Here is a 23,487-nt window from a genome sequence, read left to right on the forward strand (position 1 = left end):
CACACAAATATTGTGTTACCAAACGAGCAGTTGCAGGTAAGGTACTTCCATGGCTGCCAATAAAATCAGAGAGGTTTTGTTGATAATTCTCGCTAGAATCTATCATCAGCTGTGATAACCTAAAAACTATAAGCCGAAAAGAAGATGGATGAGTGTTATGCCAGTAGAGCTTGTTTATGTAATTATGAGTTCTTATATTAATAAGTTGTCCTGCTGCAGCCAAGCGGAGGATAGGGCTGTTTGATTCAATGTTCAATGTGCTGTTGTATAGAGTTGCAAACAAGCAGATCATTTGCATGTGTTAAAAAAAAAAACAGGCAAATCACCCAGTGAGCGATCTCTGATGGTTTTAGGGAGACGCATTCACAGTCTGAACTACTGCTTGTAGACATATGATCATGATATACATATCACAGCTTTGCTTTCTAAGTAACCTTATGGCTACAGGTGCAACTTGTAAACATGGTGATAACTCTTAAGGCATCGTTGATGCTGTCACTGTGAAATCTTTTACTGATAGTGTTGCTTTTAATGCATTTTCTTTTGTTAGTGCGTAACCACAATAAAACACCAAGCAAACGAGTTTAGTTTCAGTTTGCCACATTGTTTGCCACCGCTCTGATGCGTGTGATAGCAGGGGAAATCCAAAGTCATTAAAGAAAGCTTGTAAAAACAGGTTTTACATGCTCAGAGAAACATGCATGTGTTTTTTTCTTGACTTTCCAAACAAATTTCCCCGATCGCTTCATTTGATTTTGACTTCAGGCCCACTCCTCCGGATGAACAGCGTAGGATTTTGTGTTTAATTCCCAATACTGCATTAATAAACATCTTTCTGTTTATAACAGAATGATGCAATAATGTGGTTCATTGTTATATAAAAAAAAACTACACACATACTGTAAAGAATTGAACAAACACTGGCAAACAAATAGACACTAATTAACATACAAAATCAATTTATTAAAGTGATGGTATCAAGTGCAGAGCCATATTACTGAACTGTCTAAACAACAAACTCGAAACTGAAGTAAAAGTCCCAGTACCTGCCCAAAAAACTACTAGACTACAATAAAATTACCCTTTACTCTAGTAAAAGTACTAAAATACAGCCTTGATGTGTTACTTAAAATACAGCAGTAAAAGTATTCCACTAAGAAAACGGTGTGTTTTAAACAATGGTGAAATTAATGCGGTGACATCATGACCTCAATTGCTTTATGTCTCTTTCAGTCTAATCGTCCTGTATAGGAGTTGGCTTTTACCTTTCCACAACATGACTTTATAATATATGTGGACTCACAGGAAATAATGAGTTAAGAGGGTGAGGAAAAATAAAGAAAAAGGGGAGACTGGAGAAGGGTTCCTCTGAGAACCTTAGGATCCTACTGTATACTTGTTGTTGTGGTGGTGGGCTGGCTGCTCTGTTGACTTGCAGTTTCCCTGAGATCATGTGACTTTGCTGAATCTGGAGAGCCGGGGAGTTTTTTCCTCCACAGTAGAACCAAACCTATGTGATGGTTTTTTACCCAGAGACACTGAGATAGAAATTTGTGATTGGCCTGCAGTCCCACAGTGGGCAGGTCCACACCATTTTATTTTGCCTCAGTGCTCTTTGTGCTTTCACTTTATAGTTGCCTTCTCCACCCAGTGAGTGCACACATCTCAGCCTCTGTGAAGAAGAACCGGACAAAAAATGAAACTCCTGTTGTGTCTAGCAGCTCTGACTGCTGTCTACTGCACAGTGGACTCCGTCAGAAGTAAGTACTATTATTGATCTACTCTGCCATTCGACTTTATTATAACACTGCATCTCCAGTACAGTTCTCTTTGTAATTGATTGCTACAAGGAAGAAGAATACCTCTGAATAAACTGGATCTCTTATAAGTTTCTATTTTACCTGCGTTAATGTCTCAAACTACGTTACAGATCATTACAGAGTAATTAGGCCGTGTGTTTATAATAGCCAACATAGACAATACAAGGCAGGCAATAAGTTGTATGTCTGTAATAAGCTGCTTGTAATCTGTTAAAAAGCCTCATGTATAAAACATGTATCCCTTTTTTTTTTTCTGGAATTCCCCTCGACAGTCTGGGTTTAGTTTCGATTTCTTGTAATACAGCCTCTGCCTCACTGGGTGACACATAAAGTAAATAATCTTGTGAGTTCAAATTCAAACTCAGTGAAATAAATCTTCCCAATGGTTTGTTATAGAAAAGAAAAAGGATTTAAAAAAAAAGAAGTCAGTGTCTCGTGAGAAACGGAAGACGGTGGAGCATTTTTAACTCCGTCGAGTCTCTTAAATCAAGATGGCGCCCTACTCGATTGTGATAAGTTTCCTGTTTTCCCTTCATACTTTCGGAGTGGACGTTCACTTTTATAGTTGAGAACCGCAAGATCGGGAAAAAAGAAGCAGCTTTGAGAGTGGCTCGTTGCCCGACAGTGTGTGGAACCGCGCTGGAAGGATGAAATATTAACAAATATTATTTGTTCATTCGATGTTTTCACAATGGGTTGCCCTCATGTTTTCACCGGGGGGTGAGACGAGGATAATTTCATCCTCCTCTGATACTAATGAGTGTTTTCATATTTTTCCAGCATGTTGTATCAGGTAAAATAACTGTGTGGTTTACAATAGTTGACATCATTTCCCTTTCTCCATGTTGCCTCTAGCTCCACCCAAGGTTCAGTTGTACAGCCGTGACCCAGGAGAGTACAACAAGGAAAACACCCTGATCTGCCACACCAGCGGCTTCCACCCACCCGACATCACCATCCGGATTCTGAAGGATGGAAAAGAACTCCCTGACGCCAAGCAGACCGACCTGTCCTTCGCACAGGACTGGCGCTTCCGTGTGACCAAGTACGTCCCCTTCAAGCCCCAGAAGGGAGAGACTTTCACCTGCGAGGTCACTCATGGATCCACAAAGAATGTTTATTCCTGGGGTAAGTTCGAAATCTGCCCAAACAGAAATGACAATATCAGAAAATGAAAGATTGCACATAACTGGCTTATTTAAGTTGAACATAAATGTAGTTTATTTAACTTTCAAGTTAAATAGCATGCAACCCCTCATTTAGGCGGACAATAAACACTCACAATAGGACGAAAGGAATTAAGTAATGATAATAAAAATAGTCAATGTTTTAAAAGAAAAAATATGAAAACATGAAAAATAACTTTTTCTTTCCCTTTTTTTTTCCAGAGCCAAACATGTAACTGTCAGCAGACGCCCACTCTACCCTACACCAGGAGTGGAACATTTGATTACCACAGATAATCATGACTTCGTAGCCATCTGATGGTGATAATGTGACATCATTGACTCTTGTGACATCAGATGTGCTGCACAGCTGTTGTTTAGTCGCCCCCTGTCTTCAATCAACCGGAACTTTCTCACTTTCTTTCTCACAAAAAAAAACCAATATCGATATGACATCAAGGGGATTGTAAATGTTCACTTACTCTTTCAAGATCAGACAATGTGCGGGCTGCAGATCATTTAGTCATGTAATTTAGCAGCATGTAGCTTTAGGCTGCTTTACTTTCCAATCTTTTATACAATAAATTGAGTGTATATTAGAGTTAAGTGAATATTTGTTTGTTTTGTCTGTAATATATATGTTCTACAACTTAACTGTTTTTCTATCAGACATTTAAATTGGTGATTGCTCAAATTAGTAATAAAGAAATGCGGTGTTCTTGCTAGATCACACTTGTTTCATGAGGTATATGTTAATTTGATAAGTAAATAAATGCCTCTTAAAATACAGTATACCATTGTCATAGTTTTTAATAAGATCAATATTTCATCTTTATGGACACATCATGGACAAATATTTTAACTTGATGCTATTAATAACATGAAAAATCTCAATCAGTCACAAGTTTGATTTTTATTATTCTCTTTACATATTGATCTTGTATTTAGAAGCAATAAAAATCAGCTGTTGAAAGCTACACACCAGTGAATCTGGTAAATAGCTCATTATTGCTGCAAACCATAATTTCGTTGATTAGATTTCACCTTATTGTAAATGTAGAGTGATTTTTGTATAGTAGTATATAGGTGAGAAATAGAAATAATCCAGTCAAGTCAAATTTGTATATGCATGTGTTGGAATGACGTCAGATCAATGACTTCACTTCAATGACACAGTATGGCTGTGAACAAATGACCTATATGAACGATAAACACTTACATTATAGTCTTATTAGCACAATTCCAGAGTGTAGGGACATCTATCTACAATTTACATCTATAGATGTGTCATTGGTGATTGTTTGTGTGACAAATAACACACATTAAGTTGATAATACAACGTAAAATGAGCTCAAGTAAACGTGACGTGATTTTTATTTAAACTGCGCAACGACACAACATGTCGGACTGAGTGCTACCTGGCAACAACCCGTCTGAATTTTTCTATTGGTTGGAGAGAGGGTGCGCTTTTGTGTCGTCATAGCGGCACGCCGAAGTCGCGCTAGCTGGACGGAGGTACAAACCGAAAGCTTGATTCGCTAGCGTTAAGCACCGCCCGACTGAAACGGGACGGCGCGGTGCGTCAGTCTGCTTCGCCGTTTTTAGAAGACAGTTTACTTTCGGTTTTACCGTCTCCATTTTTTAACAAACACATTATACATCAACCTTCTCAGTGTAGGGAGAGCGAGTGAAGGTGAAACCATGAAGTTATTTGTCTGCGCAGTCTTCCTCAGTCTTGTCTTCCTCGAACTGTCAATGGCGAAAGAATGTAAGTAACTAACTACCGCGTTTTAACTGTACTTTGTGTATGTTTTTACAAATGGCGCCGTGTTGAACTGTGGCAGGGAGCTGACAATAACAACCGAGGGGACGTTCAGTTTAGTGACGGCAGATATGAAGACACACATTAAGGAATAGCTCTCTTACAGGAAAATACAATAAGAATTTTTAAATGTAATATTAGCAACAACGCTAGTACTCTGATGTTTAGTTAAATGTAAAGACGCCATGACGTGTTCAGTGTAACACGGAAGCTGGATCGTTTCAGCTAAACAACTAGCAAGGTGGTTGTAAACGTTGTAAAATTATATTTTAATACTGTAAAAAGGCATAAACAACTAATTAACATATACCAATATTATCCTGTGTTCAGTGTGTGATAACACAACAGCACAGCAATGTAGGAAATAGTGTACAACTAGGTACAGTGAAGTTATTAGTGTTTGCTATCTCCCTCACATTTACGAATCATTTCTTGGCAGCGTCACCTAAGGTTCAGGTGTACAGCCGTTTGCCAGGAGAGATCGGGAAACAAAACGTCCTCATCTGTCATGTGACCGGATTCTACCCACCTGAGATCGAAATTGAGGTGCTCCGGAACAACCAGGCAATCCCCCATGCCAAGCAGACCGACCTGGCCTTTGAGGAGGACTGGCACTACCACCTGACCAAACATGCCACCTTCACCCCAAACAAAGACGAAACCTATTCTTGCAGGGTGACTCACTTAGGGAAGCCCAGGATATACACTTGGGGTATGTGTCTGTATGTCAGTCTACACACTGATGTCAATATGCTCAAATCACAAATGTCCGTCGTAAAAAGTAATAATAGTAATTTTCATCTTTTTCTCTTTCTGGCTCACCGTATAGATCCATGTTCTAATCACTAGTCATTACTTTTTAACTAGTGTTAAATTCAATCAAACATAAATACACATGCCTAACACATGAACATCTACTAATAATAATTGGAAGCTATTAAAAGCTATTAAAATATTAACTATTACCTGTCTGTAATAGTGTCAACATGTTAGACACAAATCTATGTTCTTTGAAAAAGAAAAATGAAAATCTTAAAATTAAAAAGGGTGAACTCACTGAAAGAGATGTCCACAAGGTGGAGTCCTCATGACAGTGATTTAAGTCATGTGATCTACAACCAAGGTGTTCCTTCCTTGCTGAGATGTCATGATTACAGTATTTGTATTTGTTTGGATGGTTGTCTACTTTGTCCAGGTGTGAGCTGCTAGATAGAACAGCTTCTTAACTTGTTTCAATTTCACTCTACAGAATCTGATGTGTAAGTTCTGCGCTCTCGCCTTGCTTCAGGTATGTACCATAGTCATTGTTTAAATCATTCCATCCAGTGAATAACTATTTTTTTCAGTAATTGTTCATACCTTTAATCCTTTTTTTTGTCTACACTTCTACTTAGCCACGAAGATTGGAATGGCCAAACCATTTTAAATAACAGCTGTGAAGAGGAAGACAACAAAAAACCACTATAACCAATCAAAAATGCCCCAAAGAATGCTGCTCACCCACTGTAGCGTACAACAAATTTGCAACAAAATGTTTGCATCATGAGTGGCTGTATACTGTCTCCGCTTTATCTAATATAGCCATGCCTTAATATTACAGTGTGAAGTCACAGTGGCTCAGCTAACGCTAGTGGCGGTAGCTCACTGGCATATCAAAAATAACTAACGTTTTAACATTGAATTCCTGGTTAATACCTGTAAAAACTGGTGATCCTGATGGATGAATAGTGTGCAAATGTTCAGAATCCTATAAGATCCTATATAAAGCAAGGGTGGGGTAACTCTTATGAATTAAATTTGATCACAAAATAAGTAAAAGTTATAGACAAAATGAAGTAAATATCTGAGTTCCTGCTTTTTAATTCTCAAAAAGAATGTGCATGAGCACTTTATTATTATGTGAAATCATGATTTGATTCGTTGTTGATATAAAAACTATTGCTTTGAGGTTCTTTTTATTTTTATTTTTTTGGGTGAATGGAAATGTAACTGTTTACATTTATTAGTGTGTTTTTATGCTTATTTTTAGCTGATCTCAGCACTTAGATCATGGAAAATCAAATTCAAATTATCTTGAACTTTTCTATGAACATAGTAAAATAGTAAGGGAGGATTATTGCCTTTCTGCCTTATTCATTCTGATAGATATATAAATATGTTTGATCTTAGACCATTTCTGTATTTTCTAAATAATGGTTCATTGTATCATTAAATTCATTTGGAGAGAAATGTGTCATGTGTCTGTCATGCTGTCCCTCTTGATTTTCAGATATGAGAAACATTTGTCATCTGGAATAGATCATAGTTTTCTCCTACTCTTATTTTCCAGTGACATTTAATTCTGCGTTGCATTCATTTCACTGCTCATACTGGGCTTATGTATTAATATATTGATATTTTTATACTTTATATGTTCACAATAAGGCTCTGCATTGGCAGTTGTGCTGTAATGTAGAGGTTATTAAGAATATTAAGTCTTTCAAATAATTAATTTTAGAGTGTATCTCTTTAACTACATATCTATATGTGCACATGCATGGGGAATTATAGTCATTCTGCAACATTGCTTTATTAATTTAAGGTAATCCAACGAAAATGTTCTATTTTTACAGTCTGCATTTAAAAAAGAAACATAAATAATGAGTTGAATGAATAAAGAAAAACTTTATTTAAGTGAGAACCTCGCAATGAAAACAACGTTAACCACAGAGGAGCTTAGCATTCAGACCCACTCTTCTTGTCTAACATCTGCACGGCTGCATTTGCCAACAAATGCTCAACTGTAGCTGAACTCACTCTACTTTCTAAACTATAAAATATCATCTCTTTCCATGCAGCCACACGCTGGACGTGTTGGCGCCGGCATCTATGGAGGAATCAGGGATTTTCTTGATGTGGAAACGCACGGTGTGACGTTCAGGGTCCGTGTTTTGAGTCACCGCCACCAACGGGAGGGAGTTTCCGTATTTGAGCAACACTCAGCCCCTGTGCAGTTGAGCTCGAACCGTCGTCCGGTGAACGCGGAGCAGCTGCTCTGATGGACTCCTCCACTTTTCTTTACGATGTGCCCCCGGCTGTCGTCGAAAGGCTCTGTGCGGTCCTGGACAGCGGAGGGGACAGCTTCGGATGGCGTGCGCTGGGTGAGCGACACACACAGTTGTGCACATTAGAGCTCGCAGGTCGACCGCAGCCACATAAAACGAGTGTGTGTGTGTGTGTGTGTGTGTGTGTGTGTGTGTGTGTGTGTGTGTGTGAGTGCGGACTGGCTTAAACACAGAGATGAACAATTTGGCTGTTCACAGTGTAGCTGTGAGTGACAGGAAGTCAGCTTATAATGACAGCAGATGACTGATCATATTGATTTCTGTCAGATCAGCTGATCGTTGATGAAGATGTTAAAGCGACATCCATCACTTCTTCATCACACTGCATTTGATCAAACCTTGTTTAGACTTAATTACTTCTATAACTACACTATAATGCATGTTCCTATTTACTTAACCTGTAATCAGCTTTTTTTATGCTACATTAATAGAAAATGACGCATTCAAAGTTCCCTCTGTGTCATTTTAATGTGTAAGTTTTGAAAAAGAGTGGATGAATAGATGTGGTTTGTTATAAATAGCCCCACACACTGCTTGATATCACTTCTCATCTTTTGCTGGCCACCAGCTGTCCGGATCGCCTCCAGCTTGTTAGAAGTTCGCATGCTGGAGCGTGTGGAGGCTGCAGGCCGGAGTCCCACCAGGGAGCTGCTGTGGTCCTGGGCCCAGCAGAATTCAACCGTGCAGGACCTGCTGAACGTGCTGCAGGACATGGGCCACATCAGGGCTCTGCAGCTCATCCAGGGTCAAGTTAAAGTCCAGACACAAACTGTTGACGGTGAGTGCAGACTCCAACAGGTGGAGATCTAATGTTCATATTCGTCTGTTACTGTTTACTGATGAGCCACAGCGTGGGTTTAATATTGTGGTGGACAAGGATCCTGGCTATGTGTGTTCTGACAACTGTCAAAATACACGTGCCATCTTCAAATTATTACAACTAGTAGCAGTTATCGCATCAGTGATTGTTGAGTGAGTTTCGCAAAGTCCCACGAGACTGAATGAGCCATGTTATATAAATAAGAGGAAATGTAAATCCTCTTCTTTGTTCCTCTTTGTGGTTTGTGCATGATGTCAGCAGCCTCTCCTTATTGCACTTATAAAAATAAATATCAATATTAATAATCAATGTAATTTCTGTTTCAGAGTCACCGTTGCCCGTCCGCACTCATACCAAAGGGCAGACCGCAGCAGTTCAAGTGAAGGTAGAAGGGCTTGTTCCACTGCTGAATATGGTTTAGTTTAAGAGCCGTAGGAAGAATAAATGTCTGTCTTCTCTCCCATAAGGAGCCCCTACAGCTCGAGGCGAGTTCTTCAAGTCCAGCATTAAGTCCCAGTAAGTACATGTGTGGAGATTCTCAGGTTTAAGGGTCATACTGACACCGAAGTGGCATCTGGAAGTGGTTTCTCTGATGGGTTTCCACTGCAGGAACCTAGTTAAGATGGGATTCTGACCTAGACAGAAGCATAAATAACAGCAGAATGTTTCCCACGCATTTATGAACTTGACATCATTTTATGTGTGTGTGTGTGTGTGTGTGTTATGCAATATGACCTCACATTGATGTCTCCTTATTCCAGAGAAGCCTTCTGGAGAAAAACAACCACCCCTGATCACGTTTCAGGATGTCAGAGAGGGAACCAGAGATTTTCACCATGAAATGAGAATTTCAGAAGGCCACTTCTCTGATGTCTACAGAGCGCAGATGGGAAATAAAACATTTGTGGTGAAGCTTTTTAAACAGGTGACTATTAATCATGACTCTTTTCAACAATGTGCTAATTTACAGTGAAAGCCTCTTACGTGTGTGTGTGTGTGTGTGTGTGTGTGTGTGTGTGTGTGTGTCAAGTGCACAGGCTATTCTGGAATATGTTCAACGCAGAAGTGAGAAAAGTTCATTCTTGCTCTTGGCAACAGTTTCACATCTATATCAGGAAGTTGAATTTGCTCAGTTTGCTCATGCAGGAACATATTCAAAGACAGCCATGAGATGCTTCCAGTGGAAACTTCACAAATGATTCAACCTGTGACATGATTTTGAATCTTCATGTATGCGCTTATAGCAGCTTACCTCCTATGTGCTCCTTCATGTGTGTTCCTTCTCGATCACTCTCCAGGGAAACGCGACGTCGTGGAGGAAGCTGTGGGACATCTTCAGAAAAGAAATGGAGATTCATCATTTGTACGTGTTGTCCCTCGCTGTCAAACAAACCTCTCTTTGTTGATCTGATAGAGCGTCATCAGTAATCGCTGCCGCTATGTGTTACAGGTATCAGCATCCCAACATCCTAGAGCTGTTGGGCTGTTTTTCTGATGAGGGCCGGTACTGTTTGGTCTATCCTTACCTCCCCAGTGGATCACTCTTCCAAAGGCTTCACCATCAGGTAGATTTGGAATTCACCTGCCTCCCTACTGAGGATGTTCATCCCGCTGTGTGTCCACCACAAAAAGCCTGTTCCTGCGTGCGACTTGTTGCTAGGTGACACCTTGAGAGTCAAACGCAAAAACAGGAAGTGAACTCACTGTGGATGAGTGTACGGTGGTTTGAAGTCAGCAATATTAAGCAAAACACCCAGCTTATTTCAATTGTTATCAGTAGTGAAATGTTGAAACCTCATCACACCTCACCTCACCTCACCACAGACCTTGTGCTTGCTGCTGATGCAGGTCTGTCGTTCATCCCACTTCCTTCCAGCTCAGCACAATGGACCACAACACTTTTAATAAGCTGCCTTAAAACCTGTGTAACCATCAGCAGCCTGGGTGCTGCAGCTCCTCCTGCAGGCACCGCTGCCCCACCGCTATTTAAAAGCATATTTTCAAATTATACACGACAGCGTCAAAGTTTAGGATCACTTTTATATATGAAGTGGTTTGTTGTCCCTGAATAGGGTCAAGTTCCCCCTCTGTCCTGGCAAGAGCGTCTCAATGTCATCAAGGGAATCGCAAAGGCCCTGCATCACCTCCACACAGCCCAGCCGTGCCCAGTCATCTGTGGCAACATCTCCAGGTAGGAGCCACTAAATATACACTGACCTCACCAGCACGAGTTTTACAAGCCAACTTGTTGCAGTCTTAAAGGGATCAATAACTGAACTTATAAGAATCTACTATGTGAGTTGATACAGTGCCTGTATGACCTCTCTGCACAGTGCGAACATACTCTTAGATGATGACCTACAGCCCAAGCTGTCTGACTTTGGCTTGGCTCGCCTGCGTCCACATTCCACCAGTCAGCACTGTACCATCACCCTCGATACGAGCTACCACAGCAACCTGGGATACCTCCCCGAGGAGTACATCCGAGATGGCAAGCTGTCCTTCAGCCTGGACGTCTACAGCTTTGGAATGGTAATTAGAAAGACTTTATATCTACACTGTGTTGCATCAACAGGCTGCGTCAGACTGCACATATATAGAAAGTGTCAAAGTAAAAGCATAGTGGTCCACCACAACGTTAAACCACCAGGTCCATGTAATGTTGTGGCTGACTGGTGTGCATTATCATTGCTGTTAATTACGGTTTGCTTGCTCTCAGGTGATTTTGGAAACAGTAACAGGACGGAAGGTTACTGAGGATGGGCCCAAACAAACACAGCTGGTGAGTCAACACTCACATTATCAAGCTTTATGAAAACAGTGATAAGGTTTTATACTTACTTATACTATAATGGGTCATAAAAACGGCCACACTGCTTGTGTAACAGTCACTTCCAGTTTTTGGTTACACTGTGTGAAAGTGGGTTGGATTCAGCACTGTGGTCGTATCTAGGTTCTTTATTTGGTTAACTATTGGACAGAGTAGTTTCCCCCAACCTGTCCTTCCCAGACTTGAACCTCACGCAAGTTCCCAGGTAGAGGGCACTGAACGCGAGGCCGCAACTTTGACCATGGCGGATGATGATGTGTCCTACACTGATTCTTAAGCTGCAGCAACAAACATTTGCAGTCTTCTAGTTGTCTGCAGCCATAACACCCTCATAGCACCCCCCCCCCCCCCCCCATGAATTTTTTATGGTTTATTTAAGTTGGAACAATTTCTATTTAACCGCTGTCTTATCTGCTTGATTAGTTATAAAGGGGAAATAATAATAATAATAATGAGGAATAAGGCCACAACTGTCCATGCAACTGCTTGAATATTGCTGTGACTTGACTTCCTTCACATGTTTAGTGTTTCATTTTAAATTCAATGTGGTGATGTACAGAGTCTGACGGGGTTGAATCAGTGTTGTTTCATTCTTATTGTACTAAACACGTGGCATCTGTGTTTTGCGTGCGCTCCATCAGAGGGATTTGCTCATCACTGAGGTGGAGGACAGTGGCGGTGTGGACTCTTGTCTGCGTTTTTTGGACAAGACAGCTGGCAAGTGGCCAACCGCTCTGGCCCTCAGCCTCCTGGGTCTGGCCCTGGACTGCGCCGCTAGCCGCCACCGCAACAGGCCAAGCATGGAGAATGTGAGCATTACAGGTTCATTTTGCACCTTTAGGAATATCACACTGTGTGTAACAAAATATTCTTAACTCAGAGCTCCACAGCTGTTTTGTATTGTAAGTATTGAATTTTAAGCATGTGAGCATGAATACCTCCCTCTTATACTCAGGTACTTCCGGTACTGAGCCAACTGCTTCCTCCACCTGTCTGCCCCCTTGCTGACCAACCCCAAAGTCTGGACGATGGAGCCTGTATTATTGATAAGCACATGGTCTCATCTTCAATACCCGTGGAGGACGACGAACAGCACAGCCTCCCTGGCACTCCATCACATGCAGGACCCTGTGAATGCAGCCAGTCCGAGGTGACATATTTGAGTGACATTGTGGGTGCTGATGGTGAGGCTGTAGTCGACCTGTACTGCAGCTGGCCTGTACAGTGCAGCTGCCCGGCTGAGACTGGCGGCGTAGCCTGCGAGGACTGCAGGGCCAACGGCTTCAGCTCAAACCACATGGACAGTCCTCCGAGTAAGTCTTGTTAGAAGTCCTACTCACAGAGGACAAATGAGTTATTGTTGCAGTCAGAGTCATTTGTTGCTGTGCTTCCTGTGTTCCAGCTGACTTCTGCGTGGTGGAAAATGCTGCCAAGCAGAAAGTGAGAAACAAACTGAATCTTTATAACAAAGGACTGATTCACACGGAGGAGATGCTCTCTGAGACAGGACTGCAGTAGTCCTGACTGAAGCTCCTTTTTGTGCACTGTGTGTTTGTGTGCATTTGTCTACTGCAGAATCCTTGTTAGTTAGCGGCTGGTCCTCATGGGATCCACTTATATATCATGGTACAGCTCATTACGTGACATTATGACACCCGAAAATGTTCTCATTCACATACTTAACATGTTATTTTAATAAATATTACAAGCAGACTAACATAGATAAGCTACAAGGGGACAATGGGGTAATGTTAATTTATTGTAGTGGTGTAGCAGTAGAATAATCGTAGCATAATGAGTCATTATTATTAATATTATCATTGACCAGACTGTTAAAATATTTTTAAGTTAAGATGTTTAACTGCTCCTGTAAACTGCCCCAGTAAATCTACTGAATTCTCCAGTTACCTCAGCTTGTTTCAGTGTGGTCATCCTTTGTTGACATCCATTGTGAATTTAACTTAAATGTTTTCTACAATAATGTGCGACAATAATGCAAAAGACACATCATGACATTGAATTGCTCTGGTGCTGAAAGTTCTGCACAGATTTAAAATCATAAGCTCCTACGATCTTCTGACTCCAGGTTGCACCAGGGCCCTGTGCCACCCCTGGGCATCCCTCTGGCTACACCCCTGGCTGCAGAGCACAGTGAGGGGATCAAGCCTCAAATGAACACAACCTCTTGCATTCACATTCACCCTGTATGCAAATAATACTCAACGTTCACACAGTGTAGCTTTCAGTGCGTCCATGCACTAAAACTGAATGGGAAAACATACTAAATACTGTGGGTTAGGAAATGTGAAATGATTATGTTTTGTAGGATATATTATCTATTATATATATATATATATATATATATATATATATATATATATATATATATATATATATATATATATATATATACAGTACAGACCAAAAGTTTGGACACACCTTCTCATTCAAAGAGGTTTCTTTATTTTCATGACTATGAAAATTGTAGATTCACACTGAAGGCATCAAAACTATGAATTAACACATGTGGAATTGTATAAATAACAAAAAAGTGTGAAACAACTGAAAATATGTCATATTCTAGGTTCTTCAAAGTAGCCACCTTTTGCTCTGCTTATTACTGCTTTGCACACTCTTGGCATTCTCTTGATGAGCTTCAAGAGGTAGTCACCTGAAATGGTTTTCACTTCACAGGTGTGCCCTGTCAGGTTTAATAAGTGGGATTTCTTGCCTTATAAATAGGGTTGGGACCATCAGTTGTGTTGTGCAGAAGTCAGGTGGATACACAGCTGATAGTCCTACTGAATAGACTGTTAGAATTTGTACTATGGCAAGAAAAAAGCAGCTAAGTAGAGAAAAACCAGTGGCCATCATTACTTTAAGAAATGAAGGTCAGTCAGTCCGAAAAATTGGGAAAACTTTGAAAGTGTCCCCAAGTGCAGTCACAAAAACCATCAAGCACTTCAAAGAAACTGGCTCACATGCGGACCGCCCCAGGAAAGGAAGACCAAGAGTCACCTCTGCTGCGGAGGATAAGTTCATCCGAGTCACCAGCCTCAGAAATCGCAGGTTAACAGCAGCTCAGATTAGAGACCAGGTCAATGCCACACAGAGTTCTAGCAGCAGACATATCTCTAGAACAACTGTTAAGAGGAGACTGTGTGAATCAGGCCTTCATGGTAGAATATCTGCTAGGAAACCACTGCTAAGGACAGGCAACAAGCAGAAGAGACTTGTTTGGGCTAAAGAACACAAGGAATTGACATTAGACCAGTGGAAATCTGTGCTTCGGTCTGATGAGTCCAAATTTGAGATCTTTGGTTCCAACCACCGTGTGCGACGCAGAAAAGGTGAACAGATGGACTCTACATGCCTGGTTCCCACCGTGAAGCATGGAAGAGGAGGTGTGATGGTGTGGGGGTGCTTTGCTGGTGACACAGTTGGGGATTTATTCAAAATTGAAGGCATACTGAACCAGCATGGCTACGACAGCATCTTGCAGCGGCATGCTATTCCATCCGGTTTGCGTTTAGTTGGACCATCATTTAATTTTCAACAGGACAATGACCCCAAACACACCTCCAGGCTGTGTAAGGGCTATTTGACCAAGAAGGAGAGTGATGGGGTGCTGCGCCAGATGACCTGGCCTCCACAGTCACCGGACCTGAACCCAATCGAGATGGTTTGGGGTGAGCTGGACCGCAGAGTGAAGGCACCAAGGGGCCAACAAGTGCTAAGCATCTCTGGGAACTCCTTCAAGAATGTTGGAAGACCATTTCAGGTGACTACCTCTTGAAGCTCATCGAGAGAATGCCAAGAGTGTGCAAAGCAGTAATCAGAGCAAAAGGTGGCTACTTTGAAGAACCTAGAATATGACATATTGTTTTAGTTGTTTCACACTTTTTTTGTTATTTATACAATTCCACATGTGTTAATTCATAGTTTTGATGCCTTCAGTGTGAATCTACAATTTTCATAGTCATGAAAATAAAGGAAAATCTTTGAATGAGAAGGTGTGTCCAAACTTTTGGTCTGTACTGTATGTATATATATTATTACTAATATTATTATTATTACTATTATTATTATTATGAATGGCGCCAATGTTTGTTTACGATCATGTCTCGGTCACGTGATTCTAAGCGCCAAGCAAATCCACCAATCAGAGCTCAGAGTCGCCTCAGGTCTGCGGCGGCGAGTGCAAACAAACTGTAACGTCCTGAAACTTTGCTCTATTTAAACTCCACGTATTCAGCTTCAGCATGTCTGCGAGAAGGGGGAAGCTGCGAGGTGGATTGGGGACACTGGAAGGGTACATTTTACCTAAAAACAAAACGGAAGACGACGAGGCCGACGACTCCGAGGAGGAAAATGAAGAGGAAGAGCAGCAGCCTGAATTCCTGGATGTAGCGGAAATTGACAAAGTTTCTTCTGGAGGACATTTATTCCAGTCATGGGTGCCTCTCTGTAAAGGTCAGCATAGTTGTCGTTTTCTCTAGTCTGAAGGTAGAACCGCTACTACACAAGTGTCCTCATATAGCATTAACATGTTCTTTTTGTTGCTGCGGGTTAGGTCTGTACATGTCTGTAGGCTAACCCAGGTGTTATGCCGAGTTTTGCATGCCTGCCTAGATCTGCGTTCACCAAGCGGGAGCGCGCACGGCTTAAACGCAAACCCCGGAACAAATAATTTGTTAGGCAAACAAGGGTGTAAAATCAATAGGATCTATGTTGGAGATCTTAACGGGTTACAAGTCCATGCTAGTTTATAAGTGTTGCTCCTGCTGCAGCTTTATTAGGCTAATGTTGCACCCCCCTCCCTGATTAAAGTGGGGGATGCAGAGCTCGGCGCCCCAGAGTTGCCAAATAATGCACCCCTGTGGAGTTTGTAAAGAACAAGTGAAGTCTTCTCTTTGCCTGTAGAACATATAGTTATATATGTATGTATAGTTATTATAAGCAGCTATTTTATTAGATTAAACTAAACTTGGCAAAGTATGACACATTGATAACATTCATACATTCAGTGAACCACTTACATTCAGTGAACCACCGTATTTAACAGGGCAAAGATTTTACCCACACAAACGATGATTTTAGACATTAATCGAGAGAGAAGCGAGAAAAACGTGTAGTAACGGGAAAGAAAGTCGAGGTAAGAATGGCGTCGACAGGACAGCGCCATCTTGTGTGCATTGCAGGTCCCTCCAACATAACTTCATCAACGCGATCTTTTTCTAATTCTCTCTGTCTTTGTCCCTCTTGGCACCACATAAAAAAGAAAATCTAAAAGAAAGCACAAAAATATAACACACAATTATATTAACACCGTGTTCCTCACTTTTACAGTTCAGTTCCGGACCATCTCTGGATATGACTACCAGGTGGAGGGGCGCTTCGCTCTCAGGGCTCCATGGTGGCAGGTGACCTGTTCTGTGGTGGAACAGCGAGACAGGCTGGTTGTGAAGGGGTTTCCTTCTTACAAGCTACGTTCTGATCTGGACAGACAAGACTGGATCCATATTGTGTCCCTGTTCCTGACAGCCTGTGGAGTGGAAGAACAGAACAGGAGCCTGTTTTTCGACTGGTTACCAACAAATAGAAATGTCTCCTTAAACAACCTGATTGAAGTCCTTGATGAATTTTCCAAAGCGGGAAATGAAGCTCAGGCACAGATGATTAGAACCCGACTTTTAAATTCAGGTTTGTTTAACGTCACTTAAAAACATACCTCCATATTTTTAAAATGAACAGCAACGTCCTCTTTCAAACACTGGACCTAACTAGTTTGAATATTGTAAAACCGTTGTGCTGATCAGTCTGCACACCTATAACATAATAATTAACAAAGGCAGTAAAAACTGTGTTGCTTAATATGCCAGCTATGACGTATTATCTCTTTAACACCCAAACTGTTTTGTCTTAGATGCTTGGCTGCAAGTGCAAGCATCCTGTCTGTATCCACATGTAATGAAATACCTTCCCACCCTGCTGCCTCACCAATTCACCAACCTGCTTGGAATGGCAAAAAGAAGTCCAACTCTACCAGCGACAAACACCACACAGACTGGAATGAGTCCACAGCAAGGTGATGATAGACAAGAGGAACAGGAAGGCGTCCTGGCTAAACTGGAACACATCATTGCAAATGATGTGTGGAAGCTGGGATTTACCCGTGTAAGAGCAAGGGCCTAGTTACTGATTTGTTTTTCACTTATGACTGACTTCATCCAGTAGCACATGTTTCCATTTTCACACTTTGGTACATTTGCTCTGGTCGGAATCATTTTATGAGTTTGTGGGGAAAAAAAAAAAGTAAATACAGGAAGAAGAGCCTTACTGTGGGTTGGTCTCAAATTTGTGATTAGTGGTAATTTTTTTGATTAACTGTTCTAAATCACTCTTTTCTCACCAGCTTGTTTATAGGGAACTGAAACTTGTGCGTTGTGAAGCTCAACTCAGGGCGTTTGAGGAATGCAACCTGCTTCAGAAAATGCTACCACTGCACCGTTGCTCCCTGATGGTATATGATCATCTGAAAAAGCATTGTTTTTCTACAGGCAGTACCTGCTTAAATGAAAATGAGCTTCGTGAAAAACTTACAAAGGGTGAAAAGATGTCTGATGACCATGTTTGGGAAGCCATTGATTTCCTCAAGGAACAGACTATAGTGGTGCTTGACAAGCGTCTTGTGGTACTTTTTAACTTTAATGAATATGAGACAGGCATTGCTAACTGCCTCCGAAAACTTGTAGAACGTGGACCATGGAACATCCCAGTTAATCCTGTAGAGGTGCTGCAAGCAGCTGCAGAGGAGAGATGGCGAGATAACATAAAAAAATCAGAGGAAGCCACCAGTCACCCAGTTGAAGGTAGCCCTTCAGTCGCGGCCCCTACAAATCAACCTGATTTACTTTCCTGTGAGAAGGAGAGCCCTTCAGTCAAATCAGAAGATCAAATAGCCCGAAACCCATCATGTGCATTCCCGGAACAGCAGTCCGCAACCTGCAGTCCCATCAAACTGGACCCGGACCATGTTCAAGCTGCACAGATGATCTGTGCTAATCCAATAACCATCATCAGTGGAAAGGCTGGCTGTGGGAAAACCACAGTGGTCAGTGAGCTGTTCAGAGCTGCTGTGATGCGTGGCAGCTGGGAGCAGCAGAAAACACATGAGGCCTGGGGAGGCAACGAGAATGATACTGGAGGTTCTCCATTGTCATGGCCAGATGAAGATGAGCGACGACCTATACAAAGCGATAAGGAGATACTTTTGACTGCTCCTACAGGGAGAGCAGCCTCTCTGCTGTCCAAGAAGACCAAATTCCAGGCATACACTCTGCATCAGGTACAGATAACTACAGCTCTGTTAACACCAAATCTGTTCATCTAGCAGTCCTAATGCAGATAACCAATGATCTGCAAAGTTCCCCATGCCACAGTGCACACCAAGCGAGGTTGGGGTTTTCACATACTAAGTTACAGAGTTCTGTTGTCAGCTGTTTTTAGGACATTGGGAGTGGGGCAGACATTCAGAAGTCACAGTAGATTTTTGTTTTCTTTTTTTGTTCGATCGCAGGCTGCATATGTTATATTAAATGATGTCGTAGATATTAGGACTTAAGGATAATTAGGAGTTACTAATTCTGTGTTTTCCATGTTGTCACTTGTCCTTAGGTGCTGTTTAGATTGACGATAACAAAGAAAAATCCTGAACTGTGGGAGTTCCAGGATGTTCGTATTCTGGTTGTAGATGAGGGCAGCATGGTCCCTGTCCATCTCCTCTACTCTGTCCTCAAGTTACTTACACATCACTCTGCACTTAGGAAATTCATTATACTCGGTGAGTAACAACATTGACTCTTTATAACTGGAAACCAGGTTTGAACTGTGACTTTGTTAATGAAGAAATTTTTATACTAAGGCCAATAGAAGCTGGTGCAACCTCAAGTGTTTAAAAGGCTTTGTGTCCAGTATTTGTGCAGCAAGCTGGAGTTACTAGTGTTGTACCATTTATTGTTGCCACTTCTTGATAATAATACCATCAAAACACTAATAAGTCAAAGGCTTGTGTGTAATCGGATAATTGTGTCAGAATCAGCCAACAGCTGACCGCTGAGCTCATCTCTGCTTAACAGACAGGGAATTAAAGCTAGCCATATTGAAGTCTTTGTGTTTTCGTGTAGGGGATGTCAGACAGCTTCCCAGTATCCAGCCTGGGAATGTTCTACACGACCTGTTTAGCAGTCTCATACGGGTCGGGTGGGCTATTGAGATGAAGACTAACCACCGTGCAGAGTCTCAACTCATTGTTGAAAATGCTGGAATGTAAATATTCACATTTTTATTTAATTTAATTGATGTATGTAACTGAAAAGGTTAACAAGCAGACCTACAGTATGTAGAATATATGCTTACTTAAAATAAATTACACAATACCTTTGTTAGGTAGATGATCAAGGTATTCATGAATGTTCCTGATGTGTTGCAGCATTGCCGACAGCGGGATGAAGTCCAGCACTTATGGATTTAAGTTGAAGTATGATGCCATAGTGGATTTAGATGATTTTCATGATACCCTTACTGCGGACAAGAAGTTCATCCTCATTCGTATGCCTTTAAAAGGCTCCGATGATGGTGAGTGTATTTCCTGGCATTTATTTTGTTCAACCACCCTAACTCTATAGATAGATGTTACAACTGTCTTCTGCTATAAACACAGAGGTAATCCTGTTTGTTTTCTTTTATTCACCACTTAATAGAGGCTGATGTCACACAATAGACATTATCAGTACAGCGTCTAACATGGGGGGGACTGCAATTAGACCAGGAACAATCCTTAAAGTCTCCATAGCTTTGAAGCTTTTGAAGTTTTGTTCGTTCATTCATGGCTATCAGAGCTGTTTGTGTAGCTTTTCTTGGTAATACTGGATACTAAGTCCAGCTGTAAGATGGATGTCATTACAGCACAGTAATGATCTAATATTGTAGGAGTGAAAGATCCAACAAAGTAGTTCTAGCTTACCTCTAGAGTCATCAGGATCCTCATTTATGTACCTAACAGTGATTTGTACATGCACATTGAATTCCAGATTTACAGAAGGCTGCCAGGTTCCTGATTGGCACTGCTCCTGGGCTGAATGACCATACAACTTCACAGTTCATTACTTTCAAAAGGTACATACATACATATATATGTGAGAGGAAAAATTAAGCATGTGTCACAAAGTGTGGAAATGGCTATCTGCAAGGAATTTGGAACAGGGTGACAAAAAAAGATAATGAGAAAGTCGTGACTGACACTAATGCCTATTTTTTATTATTACAGAAAAAAATGTATTACAGAAAAAAAGAGGTTTTGGAAGTTTAACAGTTTTCCTTTTTTATTATTATTTCCTCTGATGTAAATCTCTTGTTTTACAGAGATGATGTAGCACTCATCAACGAGCTTTGCTGTAAGCATTACAACAATCATACAACTAAGTAAGTGTCTCACACACAAAGAATAACATACCTGCCAAAAATGTCCATAGTTATTGCATTATACAAGAACACATACATCTCCTCTGCTTGATTACAGAAACCATAAAAATAAGCTGAAGTTTCAGCCTGGAGACAAAGTCTGTTGCACCAGGAATGGCTATGTTGGAGTTGAAGGAGAGGACGACAGTAATGACCTGGACGAGACAGATGCGCCAAACCAAACGCAAAGTGGGGAAAAGAAGAAAGAAAAGCCTGGACTGCGTCTCTGTAACGGAGAGATTTTCTTTATTAGAGCGGTCAGTGTGATGGACACTGTATAATTCCTATATGAAATTCTATATGGTCCTGGATGTTTGATTGCTCCATGTGCATTTACTGACACACACAGGACACAACTAAAGTAGATGGCAAACAGCGCAGCCGTTTCATGACTCTGGATGATGGTGACGGACGCGTTTTTACGGTTAATTACAAAGAAATACAGAGAAAGTGCAGGTTGCAGCACGCTTGGGCCAGGACCATCCACACCTACCAGGTATGAATAGCTTTTTTGGTTTCATTTTGATTTTTATGTAATGTTATCTATACTACTGTCTTACAAAGTTGATTTAGTTATGGATAAATGGGCAAATGTGTGGGTGATTCTAATCAGATTTTTTTTTGTTGATACATTTCAAGAGAGGTTCCCGACAAATTAAAAAACAGATCCTTTGGTCCTGTTTAAGGTTTTAGTGAATTTCTTTATCTAACGCTGCAATCATTTCTTTCTGGGATCCCTCAGGGCTCAGAGAATGAGACCATTGTCTATGTAGTGGGAGATTCCTGGGCCCAGAGATGGAAGCACATCTATACTGCTATAACACGGGGGCAGAAACGTGTCTATGTGGTCTCCAAAGAAAGATGCCATTAAAGAAGCCATTGAGAAGAAAGAGGTCCCAAGACAAACCAGGCTTTCAGCTCTCGTCAAAGATCAGATAGTGCAGCCTGAGATGCTAGTAGGCACGCCACAGGCCCAGCCAAACACACCAAAAGGGGACACCCACAAGCTGTAAAGCTCAACAATCCACACCTCTACTCAAACAAACCCCAGGAAGATCTTCACACTTCGACTCTCAGTCCACACCACTGCCGCCTAAACGCCTGTGGAAGCGTGATGAAGATGAGGAGGCCGCTCAGACGTTTGCGGGGGATAACGTGTGCAGCTCCACAGCAGAAGAGTTGGCCACACGTGAAGGGATGGAAGCGGAAAAAGAAGGAGCAATGTCAGCAGGCCACAAAAGGCAAAGGACTCACTCGCCAGAACATGAGGAAGTGCCGTGCAAACAACATCAATCAGGTTGATGCTGATGTGTTTCAGACAGCAGTGAAGCAGTTATTCTCTGGTCTGTTTCCTCTGCAATCAGTGCTGCACTAACATTTGACAAACATCATGTGAAGTGAAGGAAGCGGCCATTTTTAAGGCAAACATTTGTCACTTTTATTATTATTATTTCAGTTATGTTTATTTTCCTAATCCTATGCCAGGTGTCTTTGTACTAAATCAAATCGCTTTGATTGCACAGTTGTTATCCAGCATTTTGTCACACCAGCTGCCATTTTGATGACATTATGTGAAGCGGCAGCTGCCATTTTGGCACCAGACTCCTTAAGGAGTACTGTTTCAAGAGATGCCTGCTGCTGTACACAAGGTCACGTTTACTATAAATTCTCATATGGGCCAAGGGAGAGGGTCGGGACAAATGACATATATGGTTGTTATTTTATAAAGTTGAAAGGACTTCATAGCTTCCAGTAGTTCCAGAAGCTTGATTTTGTTGACATAGGCCTGACTTCTGGATTATTCTCTTCTTTTCATTTAATATCCGAAAGCTTCTTTCTTACATTAACACTTTTCTGGTCATTGTTATCACTGTACTTCAACAGTATTGGCAGTAGATGTGGCCGTACGGACGACAGCACCATTACCATTAATATGTACCAGAAGTGAAGACACTCTGTTTTATTTATTGTTTTTATTCTACACACAGATTCTTTTTTTATTTACTGAATACATTAAGAATTAATTGGAAATCATAACCTGTCATCACTATCATTGCAATAACTTATGTCAGCTCATTTTAATTACATTGATATTGACGTTTAGGGCTTGTATGTAATCTATACTGCAAATGCAAATTGTGTTTTTAAGAGTTTTATATATGACTCACGTTTGTTGAATACTAAATAGCTGAGAGAGTGCTTTCATTGCAAGTTTAATTTAAGAACCTGAAGATACATAAATGTTCTCAAATAACTGAAATTCTGTTGATGATGGAATGATACGTAAAATAATGTGGATCCAGAAGGCTTCAAGATACCAAACCAATGTGTGTACACATCACGCCCCTGGACACCAGAATAAACAACAACAACAACACAGCCACGTTTTCTTAGATTTTCTCT

General features: G+C 41.1%; 4 protein-coding genes across 5 annotated transcripts; all 4 read left to right on the forward strand.

Moving 5' to 3' along the window:
• Nucleotides 1-1,607: 1,607 nt before the first annotated feature.
• On the forward strand, nucleotides 1,608-3,778 carry LOC113164593 (beta-2-microglobulin-like). Its single transcript, XM_026363957.1, has 3 exons — nucleotides 1,608-1,760; nucleotides 2,676-2,948; nucleotides 3,209-3,778. The coding sequence occupies exons 1-3, from the start codon at nucleotides 1,697-1,699 to the stop codon at nucleotides 3,220-3,222; spliced, it is 351 nt and encodes a 116-aa protein (XP_026219742.1). The 5' UTR covers nucleotides 1,608-1,696; the 3' UTR covers nucleotides 3,223-3,778.
• A 791-nt stretch (nucleotides 3,779-4,569) lies between these two features.
• On the forward strand, nucleotides 4,570-7,037 carry LOC113164746 (beta-2-microglobulin-like). Of its 2 annotated transcripts, none has more exons than XM_026364196.1 (4): nucleotides 4,570-4,754; nucleotides 5,248-5,520; nucleotides 6,058-6,096; nucleotides 6,193-7,037. In XM_026364196.1, exons 1-3 carry the CDS (start codon nucleotides 4,688-4,690, stop codon nucleotides 6,069-6,071), a joined length of 354 nt encoding a protein of 117 aa, XP_026219981.1. In that variant the 5' UTR covers nucleotides 4,570-4,687; the 3' UTR covers nucleotides 6,072-6,096; nucleotides 6,193-7,037. The 2 variants fall into 2 exon arrangements, with proteins under 2 accessions (XP_026219981.1, XP_026219980.1); XM_026364195.1 differs by having other exon boundaries at nucleotides 4,571-4,754; nucleotides 6,203-7,037.
• A 594-nt stretch (nucleotides 7,038-7,631) lies between these two features.
• irak3 (interleukin-1 receptor-associated kinase 3) lies at nucleotides 7,632-13,471 on the forward strand. The gene is made up of 13 exons (XM_026364292.1): nucleotides 7,632-7,948; nucleotides 8,481-8,690; nucleotides 9,059-9,117; nucleotides 9,200-9,248; nucleotides 9,494-9,657; nucleotides 10,031-10,095; nucleotides 10,183-10,297; nucleotides 10,805-10,923; nucleotides 11,066-11,264; nucleotides 11,452-11,514; nucleotides 12,204-12,371; nucleotides 12,518-12,875; nucleotides 12,965-13,471. Exons 1-13 carry the CDS (start codon nucleotides 7,846-7,848, stop codon nucleotides 13,078-13,080), a joined length of 1,788 nt encoding a protein of 595 aa, XP_026220077.1. The 5' UTR covers nucleotides 7,632-7,845; the 3' UTR covers nucleotides 13,081-13,471.
• A 2,267-nt stretch (nucleotides 13,472-15,738) lies between these two features.
• helb (helicase (DNA) B) lies at nucleotides 15,739-23,461 on the forward strand. The gene is given in 14 exon segments (XM_026362936.1): nucleotides 15,739-16,035; nucleotides 16,912-17,265; nucleotides 17,489-17,739; nucleotides 17,978-18,910; nucleotides 19,240-19,405; nucleotides 19,749-19,890; nucleotides 20,054-20,199; nucleotides 20,655-20,739; nucleotides 20,986-21,045; nucleotides 21,143-21,341; nucleotides 21,434-21,580; nucleotides 21,827-21,946; nucleotides 21,948-22,044; nucleotides 22,280-23,461. Coding segments are annotated over 14 exon segments (3,018 nt in total). The 5' UTR covers nucleotides 15,739-15,824; the 3' UTR covers nucleotides 22,387-23,461.
• The last annotated feature ends 26 nt before the right edge of the window (nucleotides 23,462-23,487 follow it).

The sequence above is a fragment of the Anabas testudineus genome, chromosome 23, assembly GCF_900324465.2.
Source record: "Anabas testudineus chromosome 23, fAnaTes1.2, whole genome shotgun sequence".
Lineage (NCBI taxonomy): Eukaryota > Metazoa > Chordata > Actinopteri > Anabantiformes > Anabantidae > Anabas > Anabas testudineus.